General features: G+C 39.8%; 1 protein-coding gene across 4 annotated transcripts in view; it reads right to left on the reverse strand.

Annotated features, from left to right (window-relative positions):
* JMJD1C (jumonji domain containing 1C) overlaps positions 1-18,181 on the reverse strand; it is a 322,463-nt gene that overhangs the window by 58,915 nt on the left and 245,367 nt on the right. For all 4 annotated transcript variants that reach the window (XM_038409078.2, XM_038409080.2, XM_043519474.1 and 1 more), the window contains 7 exons: positions 15,379-15,503; positions 14,213-14,356; positions 13,899-14,091; positions 12,128-13,812; positions 6,936-7,108; positions 4,144-6,356; positions 621-822 (listed from right to left, as the gene is read on the reverse strand). In XM_038409078.2, coding sequence (XP_038265006.1) covers positions 621-822; positions 4,144-6,356; positions 6,936-7,108; positions 12,128-13,812; positions 13,899-14,091; positions 14,213-14,356; positions 15,379-15,503 — 4,735 coding nt within the window. The remainder of the gene's footprint in view (positions 1-620; positions 823-4,143; positions 6,357-6,935; positions 7,109-12,127; positions 13,813-13,898; positions 14,092-14,212; positions 14,357-15,378; positions 15,504-18,181) is intronic.

Consider the following 18,181-nt stretch of genomic DNA (forward strand, 5'->3'; position numbering starts at 1 on the left):
GGGTAAGAACCCACAGGGGTTGAGAAGGGTTAGAGCTCAGATTGAGGAACAAACCCAGACCCCTCTCCCGCTTCCCTCCTCTACCACCTTCCTGGGCCACTAGCAGGGACAAGGGGTGGCATCTTAGCCCCCCTGCCAAGAAAAGCACAGGACCCACCATACTAACATCAGCCATCTAGTCACACATTATATTGCTGCAATTGTTGTACAGTGTATTCTGGGCATTCTTCTTCTGCATTGGTAGGCCAAAGGCAATTGTAATAAGAAGGGGTCAAATTCTGACTGTTGTTTAGGTAAACTCCCATACTCATATCGTTAGGGGTATTACTTGAATTGAGTGATTTGTGTGTGAATTCAAGGCTCTTTCCCACCAATTTAAGGACAGATTAATCATTTCTCTCTCTACTCTAGGCTAGACTGAAGAAACACTACTGCATCTTTTTTCTGCCTCAGGAAGGCTGGTTAGTTGTTCAGATGTCTTTGGTATAATGCTGCAGTTTTACACAAAGCCCACCTCTTTCAACCTACAACAATGCCAATACACAAAAGGAACTGAGAAATATAAATATGATTATAAGAAAGAGTTTAAAAAGAAACATTTAAAAAAATAGTGAACTTACCGACGAAAGTAATAAAATCTACAAAATACTGGTGAGTGAGTTGGTTCTTCACCTTTCTTACTTCTAATGAGTCTACATTCTCTGCATTTCTGCAGATTAGGCCCTATTTCAGAGCAAGAGTCATCTTGCAGAAAGGATTCTCCGGTTTGCTTCAGCTTCTTTACTTTGCGCCAATCTTTTAATACTGAACGAGGTATTCCAGCTGCAAAAACAAAAAAAAACTTAAGGCAAGAGAAATTTACAAATTATCTATATGTAGAACTCAATAGGAACAGTAAACCATCAGCATTTCTGAAGTCAAACTACTTTTATTTGATGCCTAACTTTAAGCATCCAAGTTTGAAAAATTTGACTACAAATCTAACATTCTGTAGACAAAACTGCTATTAACCATTTTATTGCTGATTTAAATAGCACATATGTAAACCAAATGTACTTTTCTCTTGTATTTGGTATGTCATTTTGGTAGATATTCCACAGAAAATGTAGCCACAACACATGATTATTCCAGGACAGTAATGGGATTCAATACCAAGGAGAGTTAAACACATATTACTTTAGTGCAGTTCTATTTAAAGTAACTGGAATTTAAACAATTTGCTAATTATTCACAAGGAAGAACAGAATCCAGCTCACTGGGTTTACCGGGCTAACAGGAGCAAAAAGCAGTAAAAACTTATTTTTATCATTTAACTCAGCACATCTGAAACTGAATACACACACAGGGAGCAGATCTGTTGAGCAGATCTGTTGAGTACACTGCTGCAATTTTCACAATCACATTTCAAAGTAGAAACACAATTTAAATATACATTGCAGTTTAGCCAATCTTTCATTGTAATAACTTTTACAAGCAGTGCTCTGGTGCCAGTGTGCTCCGGCACTTTTTTGGGGAGATAGAATGGTGTTCCACTACTTTGGACAAGGGTGCAATGAAAAGGGGGGTACCCTGCCCCACCCTACACAAACACACTTTTGGTTGGCTCTGAGTGGAGACCCAGCAGCCACTGCCTCCCCTCCAGGCCATGCCTGAGATAGCAGCATAGGCAGCCCAGCTGGGGCACCTGAATCCCTACCCATCATGGGAGCCCATGCCAGAGTCCTGGTGCTGCAAGCTGAAAGGACAGGCCCCAGCACTTCTCTGAGCGCCCTGCCACAAAAGGGTCAACAGCTGGGGGATACTGTGCAATGCCAGGGCCTCCCATGGAGACTGGGAGGTGCTGGGCGTCCATGAGGCGTGAGGTCCTGGGTGACAAGCTGCCTGCATTGCTGTTCTAAGCATGGCCAGGAGCAGAAGTGGCAGCTGCTGGACCTTTCCTAAGAGCTGGCCAGGTGTGTGGAAGGGAAGCTTCCCCCGCTTCATTGCAATCCTGTCCCTACCCCATATGGGCAGTGCAGTTGGCACCACTTTTTCCCCCACAGGCTGAGAATGAGGGGAGTGCCCTTTACCGCAGTATAGGCTGAAGGGTCCTGGCAGGAGTATAATGCCTCATCCCAATCCTCCTCCACTGCCCGGGAGTGAGTGAACCCATAGCAGTGTCAGCAGGCTCCAAGGGAGAAGTGAGTTCTAGCACGTCTTTTTTTAGGATTCAAGTGCTGTTTAAAAATGGAATTAGTTTTATCTGCACAAAGAAATGGGGTATCTATCAGTGAAAACTGCCTTTACTCCTGAAAGTCCATATCCTCTGGACATGGGCAAAACTTGCACATTAGATATTGGATGGTTCAAATGTTAGGGTGCTAACATAGGACTGCGGAAACTTGGATTCAGTTCTGTTTCCCACAGATTTCTTGTACAACTTTGACAAATTAGTGTCTCTATGCTTCAGTTCCCTATCTATAAAATAGATAATACTACTCCCCACCTCACATTCTTGTTGCAGAAATAAATACATTAAAGACTGTGAATACTCTGATGATAATGTAACAGGGTCCATGTAAGTACCCAAAATGGATAGATATATTAATATCAAATACTAATCTGTTAAAAAGACCATGAGGAGGAGGATGAAGATGATGACTGGAAGGAACAAGACCTACTATTGCTCAGCCTCCCCTCCCCTGAAATCACAGGAAACTCATGCTATGGGATATGTCCATATTCTAATGCATAATACTTTGTGCTACAGGGGAAGGTAATTCTTTAAGTCCCCAGTTATCTTGCAGATAGAATACTAGATAAAATACCAAAGGACTCTCCTGTTAAGCCATCTAACCCATGCCCCTATATTAGTACACAATTGTCCTCTACACCAAACCCATAAATGTTATCTCCTTATAGTAGGAGGATCATCCAGCACTAGTACAACTTATGCACAAATGTGACATACAACTTCAGATCCTGAATTAGTAAAAACTGAGTAAGATTTAGAAAAAAACTTGAAAGTTACATTCTCTTTGATCCTCCCCTTTGTAAAAAGATTAAAATTAAAGACAAAAGAAGTAGACTAAGTATTGTACCAGCACTTGATCAAGTCCACACCATCTCCTACAGGTAGTGGAACTGGCAGCACTTAACACAAATTAAACCTCAAACAATTACAGAATCTTTCAATAATGTAAGGTTGTGAAACTGAGAAGCCAAGAAATTCAGATAAAGATTAAAATCCATCCTTTGTACCAGCTTAATAAAAATCTTATGAAATGTGATTTAACGAGGGACTTTCACACGAGACCAATGTTGTAAGAAACTGACAATTTTTTTTCTTAAATAAGAAATTAGACATTCATAAGCAACAAGATACTATTTCAAACTTTACTTAAATAAGGTCTTTCCTGCTTCTAGACGAGTTTCTATTTCCTGCAAAGTTTAGTCGCAATCCAGTATCTCTGACAATACCACACCATCTGAGTCAAATTCCAAGTTTCTTCTTAATTCCCTTAGATAGAAAGGGTGGTACCACAGTAGAGGCAGTATGCTCAGCACCTGAGGAGGCGGACTAGAAGGGGCTCTCTCACACTTCTCTCTAAAGTACTTTTTTTTACCCCAAATGTAAAGCCACATCAACAGAATGCCCTGCAGAAACTGCGCTTAGTCTTCTTGTCAGAGGAAGAAATAAGGTATGGCAATAAAAATGACCCCTCAAATGGAAGCCCACCACCCCAAAAATACAGATGTTCACATTGTCTTGGGCTGAAGTTTGTATTCATTTTTTAAAATTGGTATGACTGACCGAAGTGTGACTGCAAACATACTGGTGTTGACACTTTATGACAGAGCATGTGTACATCAGTTTGTTTACTTTAAATTGAGAGGCGTATGTACATTTTCAAACCAAGAAATAGTTTGTGCTAATACATATATACACGTAATACAAGATGAATTTCTCATATTAAAACATTACAGATGGAGTCGGAATTGGTGAATCTGCAGGCTTACCAACCTCTGACACTGCCCCTTTAAGCTCTATTCTCATTCAGGAACTATCATATCACAAACCCTCCATTTATTAATAGTATTGTAATTCACAAATGTCCATCTATTTTCTTATCTTTTCTAATTCAGATTAACTGATATACTTACTGCTGTTACTGCTGCTCTGTAACTTCAACTTGCTTCTTTCTTTGGCACTCCTGCTAAGAACACCATTGGGTTTTACTTCTTCCTCTGTATCACCCTTTTTCTTTTGCAAATCATTTTGTTTCTTTTTGTAAGTTGGCTTAGGCTGCCGTTTAGTCCTTTGCTCTGACTTGCTCTCACTTTCATCAGAGTCTCCACATTCAGAGCCAGATTCGTAAGTCCTTTTTGCTTTTCTTCTTGTGTGTTTATCTTCTTTCACAAATTTATCTGCTAGGATTGTACTGTCTATGTTATTTTGTAAATCACTAGATGTAGAAGCTATTAAATTGACAGTACATGGTTTAATAATTTCTGATACATAATTCCCTGAATTCTCTTTTTTATTAGTGTTTTTATCTTCTTCTGAATGTCTAGTAAGCCAAGCCTTTTTCAGTTTTGTGTGGTAGTTCAGCTGACTTGTCTGGGAAGCTTGCCCATTGCCTACACAGTTGGCTTTGTTTATTGTATTGCAGACGATAGTACTGTCTAGGGAAATGGAGGCTGGAAATGTCTGATTTTTCACAGTATTGGACTCAGTCTCACTGGCATTACTACTTTTAAATTGAGCTGCAGCCAATGCTGCCTTGTGCTTTTTCAAATGGATAAAATCAGTTGGGCCAGAAAATCCAGAGTTGGGCTGAATGGCACTTCCTGTCTTGCCACTGGCTGGTGTAATTGGAGCTGTGGTACTGACCTTACTTTCTTGTGTCTGTGCCACTACCTGACTTACTGTTTTAGAGGAGGTACATTCCAATGGTGTGCAGGCCAAAACTGTGTTTGATAAAGAATAAGTCACTTCTGAACTACCCCAGCTTGAAACACTGGTAGTTGTGGCTGCAGATGTGGTTACATCTGTTTTGGTACTGCACATTATAGTTGTGGTAGGTGTGACAGAACTGGGAATGCTGCCTTGTGAGACAGATGGAAAGTTCTTTTCATAATGTGTGTGTGTAGTGTCTGAGTTCATATTTGGCAGAATTATTCTTCCAGTGTCTCTGGCTTCCACTGGTTTTAGGCAATCTGTTTGATTTGCCCCAGTTGAAGAAGATCTTTCATTAACTCGATCTTTGGAAGCTGACTGCATTACTGGCATACTATCATATTTTGTACTAGAAGGTGGACGTACAATGACAGATGCTGTGGCAGATTGCGTTTTTCCACTGGTTCGCTCAACATGCCATTCAACTTTTTCATTGTTCGGGGCATTATTAGATTTCCAAATATCTGATAAATTCTGCTCAGAAGTGTTTTTGTACATTGTTTGCGCTTCCTTAGGTTCAGGTACTAAAGTTGGTGGTTTTTGTAATTCTTGAATTTTGCCACCAGCATTAACTGGCTGCACTGGTGTTAGGGTTGGAGGTGAAAGGCTGCTATAGCTGCTTTCTTTTCTCTCCAGGTTTTGATGAACTGGAGGGTGAAACACTGGTGCTCTGTGTAAGGCAGGCATACTTCGGAGAGTATTTGAAGATGAAACTGATAACTGAGTAGGGCTTCTGCAGTCATTTCTAAAAGAATTTACAGAGTGAGATGTCATTTGATGGGAAAGCTGCTCTGTTATCTTGCTTACTGAACCTTCACCCTCTGGTTGATGCTTAATCAAAGGTGGAGGTTTTGAAAGAGATGAAATAAAAGAAGTGAGAGACTGGGGATTAGGTGCTGTTGAAAGACAACTATTCTGTTTATCGACATACAAACTTGAAACTTCCTTAGATGGGTAGGATCTTGGTGGTTCGTTCACTACACTGTTTGACAAGGTGGTGAAATAGTTACTTTGTGGCAAACTCTGTGGTGCTGAATGCTTGATTTTATAAAGTTCTGACACAGAACGCTCTGGTTCTTTGTCATGTTTCACTGCATAGCTTTTGGGGCTAGAAGACGATAATGGCGTTACTCTAGAATAATTCTCTCTCTCACCCTCAAGAGCCTTGATTTTAGCTGTAAAAGGAGCAACTTCAATACTCTCTTGAAGTATCCGTCTATGTTCTTCTTTATATTTGCTTAGTCGCTCTCCAGTCTCTTGAGGTGGCTTCTGCAATTGACTCAACATTGGGTCCACAAAATGTCTGTGCAAATGACTCTCTTTTGCAGTCTGTGTTCTGCTATGTTCCAGATCAGTCTTTACAGGTGCAGTTGTAACAGCACGTAAAGGTTCAATAAATGCTTTCCTCTCCAATTCTCTGTATGAAAAAAGTTAAAACAGATTAAATTTTGTTATAAAGGTACTACAATATGCTAACAGAATTTAAGGGACCTATCCTTCAACTCTCAAACAAAATTATCTATTAACACAAAATAAAGCTGATGAATTTCTTTATTCTGGGTTTCAGAGTAGCAGCTGTGTTAGCCTGTATTCGCAAAAAGAAAAGGTTGCATCCGATGAAGTGAGCTGTAGCTCACGAAAGCTTATGCTCAAATAAATTTGTTCGTCTCTAAGGTGCCACAAGTCCTCCTTTTCTTTTATTCTGGGTAAAATTTTCGAAAGTTTCCATGTGCCTTAGGAACTTAAATCCCATTGAAAGTCAATGTGCCTCAGTTCGAAAATGGGATTTAGGCACCTAAGCCACTTCAGCTCTTTTGAAAATATTACTTATTATTTGAAAGCATATTTTGTCACACTTTTACATATGCCATGTCATGCATTTTTACAAGTGAATTGAAATGAAGGTAAATGAAAACAAGCTACTGAACTTCACAGTCTCATACTGTAAACATTAGCTTATACATCAGTTTAATGATTTAGATAATGGTGAACTTACTCTTTGTGATGATCTACTATATTTTTGGACAACGGTGGACTAGAATGTGTTGTCAATTTGAGTGGCCGATGCGGATCTGCACTGGATGGTCTTACAGGAATGTGACTCAGTAACCCAAGACTGTCAGCTGAGGTCACAGGGGTGGGTTGGTGTAACCAAGGGCTGGGAGTATTCTGTTAACAGCAACAAAATCAGACTTCAAAGTTATCACAAGAACCGAAGCACAGCATCATCATCATCATACCTTTTTTTAAAATCTTACCAGCGAACAGAGAGTAAGTTATATACTTACCACTACAAATCATACTTTTTCCCCCAAAGTTTTTGAGGCATATTTGGATAGAGTAGGGATATCTGAGTATGCCATTGACTTGGTTTATAGCATATGAAAATGTTTACATTTTCCACATGTATTCTGAGATAAGTTTAATTCTCAAATACCTAGTTTGATCATTTTACTTCTACAATTTCAACTCAGGGCCTCTCTTTAAACAACTTCCTTAAAACTAACAAACCACTGACAGTTTAATAAGTATAAGTTCAATTATTAGTTAATTTGTTGAATGATTAGTGTTCAAATATTTTCTTTGAAAATAAGGTTTAATATTTCTTGGGAATATCTTTCAAGTGTAAATATAAAACAAAAGAAGAAGCATTCCCTTTTCTTACCATTTTTCTCCATGCTACAAATGATTAACTATGGATAAGCCTAGGCAACCTGTTATATTTAGTCAAATTGTTTTACACAACTCAAATCACACAATTAGTACAGTACTATTCAAACTACAAACTATGTTAAGGAAATCTTAAGGTTGCGTAGCTAAGTATTCAAAACTTAGGAAATACAAAATTTAAGTGTGAATATACAATTTTAACTCTACCTCCTTGCTTGAATGCATTATGGTAATCTTTATTTGAAAACTAGTGTAGGCTGTTTTAAATGAAGTTGATAACTTATGTAAAATTAATGATGATGTATTACCCTGGAGACAGAAGCGTCTATGATAGAAACATTTTTATATTGAAATATAGCATAAGATGTCGTAATTAATAATTGTATCATAATGCACACAAGGGAATAGATTTGCATGTGAAACCCTTAACTCTCACTTCCTGACTTCTGAGCACTTCACTATGAAACCCAAAAGTTTGCTTTAACAGAGTAAAGTTTTTGAGGAAATCAAAAATGGTCGCTGGGGCCTAAGGTCCCTGTAAGCTGAGCAGTTGCGCAGCAGCCTATTTAGTGCCACACAGATGCTCAGGGAACCTGCCTGGGGAGCTGACCTGGCCGGGGGGGAGCGGCACCCCTAGCCTGGCCCCCAACCTGCTGCGACCAGGGGAGGGGCGACCCAGCCCCGGCCCGCACTTTTTGCAGCCAGGGCATCCCTCCTCCCAGCCCCAACTCTGCCACAATCAGGACACCTGAACCTTCTGCAGAGCCCCTCCCCAGCCCCAATTCTGCTACAGCCCAGATCTACTGTGGCCAAGGCACCCCTCCCCCCACCCGAACCTGCTGTGACACCCCTCCCCTGGCCCAGACCTGCCTCTTGTGGCCCCAGCCCTGGAGCTGCCGCGCTGGGGAGAGGCGCCTCTCCCTTCCTCCCTCAAGCCCAGATGCTGCTGTAGGGAGAGAGAGCTGGGGGTGTCCTCTCTCTCCAGCAGAGCTGCAGAGCACCCTCCTGCACCCCAAGCCTCTCTTCCCCGGCCCCACCCCAGAGCCTGCACCCCCAGCCAGAGCCCTCACACCTCTGTCCCACAACCCTTTGCCCCAACCCTGAGTCCCTCATCCCTGGCCGCACCCCATCACATCACCCCCATATTGGTGCACATAACAAAATTCATTCCGCACATGGGTGGGGAAAATTAGAGGGAACTCTGGCTGGGGCTGTAACTAGAAGACAACAGTCAGCACAAAACAATTGCTGTTATCAATATAATTAAGAAACTGAATACCTTCAGACCAACAGACTTCAGAGGCCTAAGTGAAATTAGTTTGTTTTTCTATACCTTCATTACAGGTGAAGCTGACAGAGACACCTACAGTTCAGATTGCCTACCTCTTTCTCTCATGAGGCCTTTTTTTTTTTTTTAAACTGTTTATGACTTGGCCAAACTTTAATCACTTGATATTTTCCAGCCAGGTGTTTGCCTTAGACTGAACTATTTGGAAAAAGGCTCAGCTACAATAGTTCAGCCATTTCTAAGAATGAGCATCAGAAAAAGGAAGATGTTTTTGCCCACGTTAAAATATTCTTACACAACCAATGGGAAGCTCTAGCACCTACATGCTGTGAGGCAGGAACTTAAAATTTGGTAGGGAGATTGCCCTAGAATTAGGGACTCGTCTTTTGCTATCCCTGTGAAAAGCAAAATTAGACTGTAATATAAGCCTCTGAAAATCAGATTGTTCAACAGAAGTTTGATGAAGACTGGAAACATTGCTCTCCAAAGAGTTCAACTGAACTGAGCTTGTTCCTACATCCGAACTGAACTGAGCATCCTGCATCCCAGGTGGCAGAGGCTGAGCAAGCCTTTTCACACAATTGCTACACCTGGTTGCCAAGGGACACTGTAGCATCAGTCACTGAACTAAGTAGTGATGCTGTTGAAACCATCTCAAGCCTTCCTCTGCTAGCACTCAGGAATAATGAAGGAGAAGAAATAATCAGTCTGACTCACATGCAAAGGGGTGAGGAGAAGATGAGGAGGCAGGGAGAGGTGCCAGGGTTGTGTCTCAATAGGAGCAGGGGGTGAGGGACAGAAGCCAGGAGTGTACATGGACAGGAAAAGAGGGGGACAGTGAGGAACATAGGTGGACAAAGGCCAGAAAGTTTATAACCACTGGAACACACTTCCCTACAGAACCTGGAAGTGAACCAGAGTTTCTTGAGTCTCAACATTCCTCTATCTACCAAATAGCTGTGAAATCCACTGGCAAAATGAGTGTCTTATCCCCTTAACAACGCAAGAACATAAGAATGGACATACTGCGTCAGACTAATGGTCCATCTAGCCCAGTATCCTGTCTTCCAACCGCGGCCAGTGCCAGATGCTTCAGAAGCAATGAACAGAACAGGACAATTATTGAGTGATTCATCTAGTCCCAGCTTCTGGCAATGAGAGGTTTAGGGACACCAAGAGCATGGGGCTGCATCCCTGACCACCTTGGCTAATAGCCATTGATGGACCTATCCTCCATGAACTTATCTAATTCTTTTTCAAACCCAGTTATACTTTGGGCCTTCACAATATCCCCTGGCAGTGAGTTCCACAGGCCAACTGTGCGTTCTGTGAAGAAGCACTTTTGTTTGTTTTAAACCTGCTGCTTATTAATTTCATTGGGTGACCTCTTGTTCTTGTGTTATGTGAAGAGGTAAATAAGACTTCCTTATTCTCTTTCTCCACACCAATCATGATTTTATAGACTTCTAGCATAATCATCTCTGTTCTAAGAGGAACAATCCCCGTCTTTTTACCTTTTCCTCAAATAGAGGCTGTTTCATACCCCTAATCATTTTTGCTGCCCTTCTCTGTACTTTTTCCAACTCTAAAATTTCATTTTGGAGATGGAGCAACCAGAACTCACACAGTATTCAAAAGGGTAGGTTTATATAGCAGTTTTATGATATTTTCTGTCTCACTAGCTATCCTTTTCCTAATGGTTTTTGACTACTGCTGCACATTGAGCAGATGTTTTCAGAGAACTTCCATGATGACTCCAAGATCTCATTCTTGAGTAGTAACAACTAATTTAGACCCCCATCATTTTAATGTATAGTTGGAATTATGGTTTCCAATATGCATTACTTTGCACTGATCAATATTGAATTTAATCTGCTATTTTGCTGCCCATTCACCCAGTTTTGTGAGACACCTTTGTAACTCTTTCCAGTGAATTTTGGCCTTAACTCTCTTGAGCAATTTTCTATAGTCTGCAAACTTTGCCATCTCACTGTTTATCTCCTTTTCCAGATCATGTATGAGTATGTTGAATGGCACTGGTCCCAGTACAGATCCTTGAGGGATTCAGCTATTTACCTCTCTCCACTGTGAAAACTGACCATTTATTCCTTCCCTCTTATCCCATAAATGCTTATTTTGCCTAGGAGCCTTTGATTCGAGACCTTGTCAAAAGCTTTCTGAAAGTCCAAGTACACTATATCCTGGGCACACTATCCCTGGGAGAGGGGAAGCCAAGGGCACACTCAGAGTCTGCAACCAATACGGAATGAGATGCCATTCCCTGGAAGCTCAAGAGAGGTGAGAAGCCATTTTGGAACAGTCTGCAGTGAGCCAGGGAAAGCAACACTGGCTGTGTGGGGGGTTGGTGACTCCCAGGTCTGCACGCAGGGTTCCTTCTGTGAACTGGCCTTTGGGGACCTGAAAGCAAGATCCCTCAAGCTTGACCCTTTCCCTCTCCAGGGTGACTCCCAGTTTATAGAGTTTTGGTGGGAAAAAACTTTCCTCAGCCAGGCTGAGAAACCAAATGAATAGGGGGCACTACTTTCTTATAGCCTCTCTAATCTTCCTGAGCATTTCACAATCACCGTCACCATCCTGGTCAGGTGGTCGGTACTAGATTCCTCCTCCCTCTCATTATTCAAACATGGAATTTCTATTCATAGAGATTCTATGGTACAGTTTGATTAATTTAAGATTTTTTTTGAAGTCCTTGTAGTATCTGGTCCCTGTAGTGAATTGCTACCAGTTACACCATTAACTCAAGTGGTAAAGTTTTGTGCTGTGGACCTACTGGTCCTAACCTTACTGATGACCCAATATAGTTCCGCATGATGAAATGTTTATATCTTCAATCTGTATTTTAAAAACCATAGGAAGTTATGTACAACTTCTGCACCCTCCCCATCCCCAAAACAGCTATGTTAAAAGTCAGTTAAAATTAAAAAGTCAAGCATGCAAAAGCTAGAAAAGGCCAGAATGAAGGTTGCCAATGCCATCTTAGTTTGGTCCCCCTATTCATGTGCATTATGAAACAGTCATCTTACTGGAACACTCATACTTCTATGCAGTTCTGCCAAGAGCATATAAGAAAAAAAATCATTTTCATGGACAATAGACAACTATTGGGAAATGGGCTAACAATTATTTTTGTAACCACTGTACTCGCACATACAAGCCAGTGACCTTAAAGTACTATTAGAAGCAATAATTAAGAAAGCAGAATCACTTACCCTTCTTAAAGAAGCCTCAGCATTAACAGGAGTTTCTGGATGGACCCATTTAGAGGAGGGTAGACCAAGTCCTGAATAAGCATGTGTTCCATTTGGATACTGCCAAATAATTGGATAAAGTCCTATCTGATTATATGAAGCAGAAGGATGAGCTTGTCCAAGAAGATGTGGAGATTGGTGCTGTAACATCTGTTGCTGCTGCTGGTGTGCTAATGCCAAATGGCTTAAGCTGCTGGCATGAGCTGTCTCTAGTCGTGGATGGCCACCTAATAAGGAAGCTGTAGGCACTCCAGGTAACACTGCAGGAAGTAGATGAGGGTGATGAACAGAATGGTGAGATGCAGTAAGAGAATGAGTGTTAATAGCAGATAATGGAGTCTGATTTGAAGACCCAGTTAATAGATGGGGTGCACCACTTAATGCAGGATGATGGGTGTTCGGATTTAAACAGGTTCTGTGGGATGAGGAATGAAGAGGATAATTATGCTGATGTAAGTAAGGTGAAATGTGATTAGTTCCTGTTTCTTGACCAATAAGAGTGGGATCCCTGTATACTGTGAAATGTTCATTCTTGTCAATAATAAGAGGACTTTTAGTAGCTTCTAACGCACTAACTCTAGCTGGAACCGGATGAAAACTAGACCTAGGCATATCATGCTCAATTTTATTTGCTGACCTTAATACTCCAGTAACATGGCTGTTCTGATAACTAACCTTTGACTTCACAGTATCAGGAGATTGGGTGAGTTTAGGCTTAACATCAGGTGAAGAATTTGACTTTGTTTTAGGATGATCAACTGAAGTACTAGATTTTGACTTCATAGCATCAGAGGCTGGACTTCGTTTATGTAGTTTACCCTCTTCAGCTAATGAAACTACATTTAATGAAGACACAAATGAGCCGTGCTGAACTTTTTCTTTTTCAGAATTTGTATGTTCATTTACTGTCGTTTTCATAATCCCAGACTGTATCAAATCCATTTTACTGACAACATTGCTAACCCAACTTTGATCAGTTTCTTGTTTTCTTACTTCTAGAAAATTTACATTTGTAAATTGATGTTTTAAATTGCTGCCACAGGACACTATTTTCTGAAGTTTTTGCAACCCAAAGGTACTTGCAGCATTTTCCTGGCTCTTCTCATCAGAATTGGTTTCATTAGTTGCATCAACACCACATTTTGGTGTAGGAGGCCTGGGTACAAACTGCTCATTTGTTAACAATTCCATAGTATGCCGATTTTCTACACTGCACTCTTGAACATGTGCATCACTGGCACTCTGACTATGAAATTTCACCTGTTCTGCTGGATGGAGTGATTTTTTTTCTTGTAGGTCTAATTCAGCTGACTTTGGTCTTTCTGCATCTTGATGATTTTTATCTGCTTGTATTTCATCCCATGGAGACTGCCTATCTATTAGTGTCTGTTCCTCTACCCCCTCACTACTCTGGGATTTTCCTTCTTCTCCATTTATGTTTGAAATGTTCTTGCTTTTCAACTCATTCTCTGAATTTTGCTCTGATGAAGAATCTGTTAATCTTTTATTTGAATTTTCTGAGTCACTGCTCTCAGAGTAGTCAGAGATATTGTCTGTCCGCAATCTTTTCATACTTAGTTTCTTTTCATCCTCTTCGGGTTTTCTTCTTTTACTAATAAAATGTTTATGTTTACTTTTGGGATTTTCTGTAGAGGAGAAAAATTATTATTATATTTTTAGTCAGGTACAGTTTTAAAAATTTCTCTCCCTCCCCTTTCAAAAATGCTCCTACCTCCTCGACCTATATAATCATATTTTTCTTCCTTCATCTTCTCCTCATCAGGCATGCTGCTATCTGAACCTTTCCTTTTATTTGGACGAGCATTCCGTTGTTGATGGTGCTGGTGAGAGTTCTGTTTTGGTGTTGCAGTTTGGGAATTCATGGCTGGTCTGGGACTATTTGCTTGAGCACGTGTATAATGCCCCTAAATATAATCAAATAATTAATTCACCCAACATGATCCTAATTAATCTGTTTAAATACAGATATTCAACTTTTATAATAAACCAAAACATCACTTAAGTAAAAAAAGAAAATATATCTACGTGGGCTGTGTTGCTGTTCTGGTTGGAACGAGACCTGCGACGTGATGTGATGCCAATATTTTCTCCTTTCAACAAAGAGTGAACAACATCATCTAGAAAGGTCATCTGAACCATAGAAGGATCAACATTCTGTGGTTCTAACACCTGGTTTATTAAAAGAAGAAGAAATCATAATTAACAGGTTTTTAAACATAATCTACCCTATATTTCCTACATCAATGTTTGTGCCAAATACATAGTTCATATGGTACACTGAAAAAGTATCCAAAGGAAAGCCCTAATTGATCTTGACAAGCTAGCCTATTGTAGGACTTCTCAGTGGAATGGGGAAGCATTAAAACCCAAGCATCATCATTTTGTGTTCAATTTAACAGTTTTATTAGACCATTACTACATTGGCTCCTTTTTCCCCCCAAGCTGACAATGATAAACTGAAAAGCGATCAAACTCTTGTTAGAGAATGACCATTAAGCAAGTTTTTAAAAACTGAATACAATCTGGCTACAAAGAAAAGAGGAAAGTAACTGGTGAAAGAGAATGGCAAAATGCAGAGCAAGACGACAGATTCATATAAAGAAATTTGCAAGTTAATTACAAACAATTTGAACATGAAGTTACACAAACTTGCATACGGACATTTGATTCTGTTGGTCACTTCAAGGAGGACAAGTCATTTACTATATTAACACTAATTCAATACTCCCAGGTTTCTCTTGGAATACAATTCTCCATTTTGCCTTGAAAATACATGTTTTAAACTTTTAGGAATAGTACTAACTGCAACTGAAAGCTACTAAAATAAATGCTTAATGTCACATGACTCAGATTTTAATTGCTTCTGAAAAAGCTATTAGTGGAGTGATAGAAGACAAATTCGAAGCAGAGCCGATATTAGAGACTGATTCTTGGTTCTAGATATTAGAGACTGATTCATTTTAAGCATTTCAATAATCAGGTAATGATTATATAAGAGAACCTAAAATCTTAGACGGATTTATTGCTTAAATGCATATTGTTTAAACACCACTTTCAGACTAATAAGGGATATACTTGTACCCATTTGAAGTGAACAGCATAATAAATCTACCACCATCACAGAACTTTAAAAAAATATCAAACCTTTACATTGGGCATAAAACTTTTCTGAATAGGGTCATAATATTTACCTGGTCATTCATAACAATCATAGTGCGGGTAAAGAGATCATGATGAGTAATTATACCAGTGAACCACTGGGTGGCAGAATCCTGTCTGTATACTCTCACTCTATATCCGTTTAAGGAATATGGACCTTTAAAAGGAAAATGTTACAGAAAAACATTGAGAAATTCAGCCAAAATAAATTTTTTTTGATCATGTAGCATTTATAATACAATGCACAGGGAATGAGTAACAAACCAGATGTGTACCTAGAACAATGGCCAGCCAGTGCATTTTACTTCTGATTCAAAAAGACATTTTGGAATACATGGGAATGTTTAACATGATTTGGTGATTCTAAGGTCAATTATGCTAATGTTTTCAAATAACGGTTTTCTTATCTTACTAACACTTGCTGCATCTGTAATGACAAATCATGAAAAAAACCGAACCAAGAAAGGTAACCATAGAAGAGTAAGCTGAAAGGCAAGAGAGTGTCACAGCAGATTATATGGACACTGTTGAACAAGCTGATCACATGCTCAGATGCCTTTTCAGGAGAAAATTTAGATCTCCTTGTTTGGGTTCTGCAGCTGCCAAGTTTGTCCATCACTGACCACAAAGTTTACTTCCACTGAGGTAGTTCAGAAAAGCAAAGTCTCTTCTAGTGGCCCCACAACCAAGCCGCAAAAAGATGGAAAGAATTGTGTTCTATTTTAAATAAATGATTTAACCGGTATATTGCAGGGAGACGAGATTCCAGATTCATAGACGGAGGCAGAAATTGTACTCATTCCCAGAGAAGGAAAAGATCTTTCAGTTGTGTATCATACAGACCCATTTCTTAATTAATGTGGACGCTAAAACTTATGCCAAGCTGCTAGCAAAAAGACCCAGACCAGTCTCAGGTCATTGCTGGCAGGCATCTATCTGATAATCTCAGAAGAACTCTGAATTTGATCTACAATGTTAATTCTTGAAATTCTTCCTGTGTGCTTCTTTCTCTGGGTGCTGAGAAAGCCTTTGACTGGCTGGAATGGGAGTACTTCAGACAGATTTTAGTAAAATTTGGTTTTTGAAATCAGTTTTGTAGAGGCATATTGGTCCTGTATACTGATCCTTAAGCACCTGCTTTGGTTAACGGCCATCAGTCATTGCCTTTTAATTTGTCTAGGGAATGACACAGGGTTGCCCTTATCCCACTTGTTGGTTGCTTTGGCAATAAAGCCATATGCAAATAAGTGTGAGAAAATTCACTTAGTAAAGGGCATCAAGACATCATCTGGATTAGAACAGAAAATAGATTGTATGCTGAGGATGTCTTGTTATATTTGAAGATATGTATCATTTTGATTTAAAAAGATGTTGATAAGAAAACAATCCAGATGAAAAGATGGGATGGGATTTGGACAAAGAAATTGAGCTGAATAAGTGGGTCTGTACGTGTGAATGAGGATATACATCTTCAGTTTGTGTGGCTCAAAGAATTTTTTTTTAATCAATTGCTGTATAGATGGCATTTGATGCCACATTTTTGCTACTAGGGAGCACTCTGTGGAGGGGTTGCAGGAAAAGGGGACCATAATCACATATGTGGTGCTTGTGTTCAGGAATTAGATGATTTGGGGAGGAAATTGTGAAAGAGATTTATCTTGTGACAAAATGCTGCCTTTGTAGAGACCCCTGATCTGCTTACTTAATGCTCCAATAAAGGATCTACATTTTAAATAGAACAATACATTAATTTTTTTATTTAAGACTTTGTATTGCACATTATTGGAAAAATATGACTTTTCCTGCTATGGAACAGTGGCACAGTAAAATAAGGACTGTCCTTGTAATGCAAAAGCTTTCACACCAAGTATATACACAAGAGAAATGCCCCAAAGTGGGAAGGTATTTAGAAATTTGGTTACTCTTTTTAGTGTACTCAGTGGAGGGCTCCCCAGCCTGCAAACCATAACTTTTTGCCAGGTTCTTTGAATACTAATCTGACCCTGAAAAAGTAATGTACAATGTAGTATATTTTAACATTTTATTGTAACTTTACCTTAATTAAAAAAAGAACTGTGCTCTAGTTTTAAAAAGTGTAAACTTGTTAAAGAAATCTTAAATACTGTCCTTTAAAAGTATATGCACAGTATATGAACAAATTCAAGTCCAAAAGAAGGCTATGTACACAATATAGATAAGACTGCTCAGTACTGTCACCCTAAAGCATTAAAAATCATGCCTTCTGCTTTCTGAGACTATAGGGTTCATGACAGGTTTCAGAATAGCAGCCGTGTTAGTCTATATTCGCAAAAAGAAAAGGAGTACTTGTGGCACCTTAGAGACTAACAAATTTATTAGAGCATAAGCTTTCGTGAGCTACAGCTCACTTTATCGGATGCATTTGGTGGACTCCATCATCCATCCGATGAAGTGAGCTGTAGCTCACGAAAGCTTATGCTCTAATAAATTTGTTAGTCTCTAAGGTGCCACAAGTACTCTTTTTCTTTATAGGGTTCATGTTTTCAAGCTTTTTCCCACACCCATGAGCATTAGAAACGTATTCCACTCACTTTCATTATCTCTGGGCAGATCTACGCTTAAATGCTGTTGTAGTGCAGCTGCGCTGCTGTTGCACTTCAGTGAAGACACTACTATGGTCAAGGGGAGAGCTTCTCCCATTGGCATATTTAATCCACCTCTGCGAGAGACGGTAGATATGTCAACAAGAAAAGCCCTCCCGTTGACACAGATTTGTCTACTCCCTCGGTTAGGTTGGTACAACTGCGTCGCTCGGGGTGTGGATTTTTCACACAAGAGTGACCTAGTTATACCAAT

This window comes from Dermochelys coriacea, chromosome 7, assembly GCF_009764565.3.
Source record: "Dermochelys coriacea isolate rDerCor1 chromosome 7, rDerCor1.pri.v4, whole genome shotgun sequence".
Taxonomy (NCBI): domain Eukaryota; kingdom Metazoa; phylum Chordata; order Testudines; family Dermochelyidae; genus Dermochelys; species Dermochelys coriacea.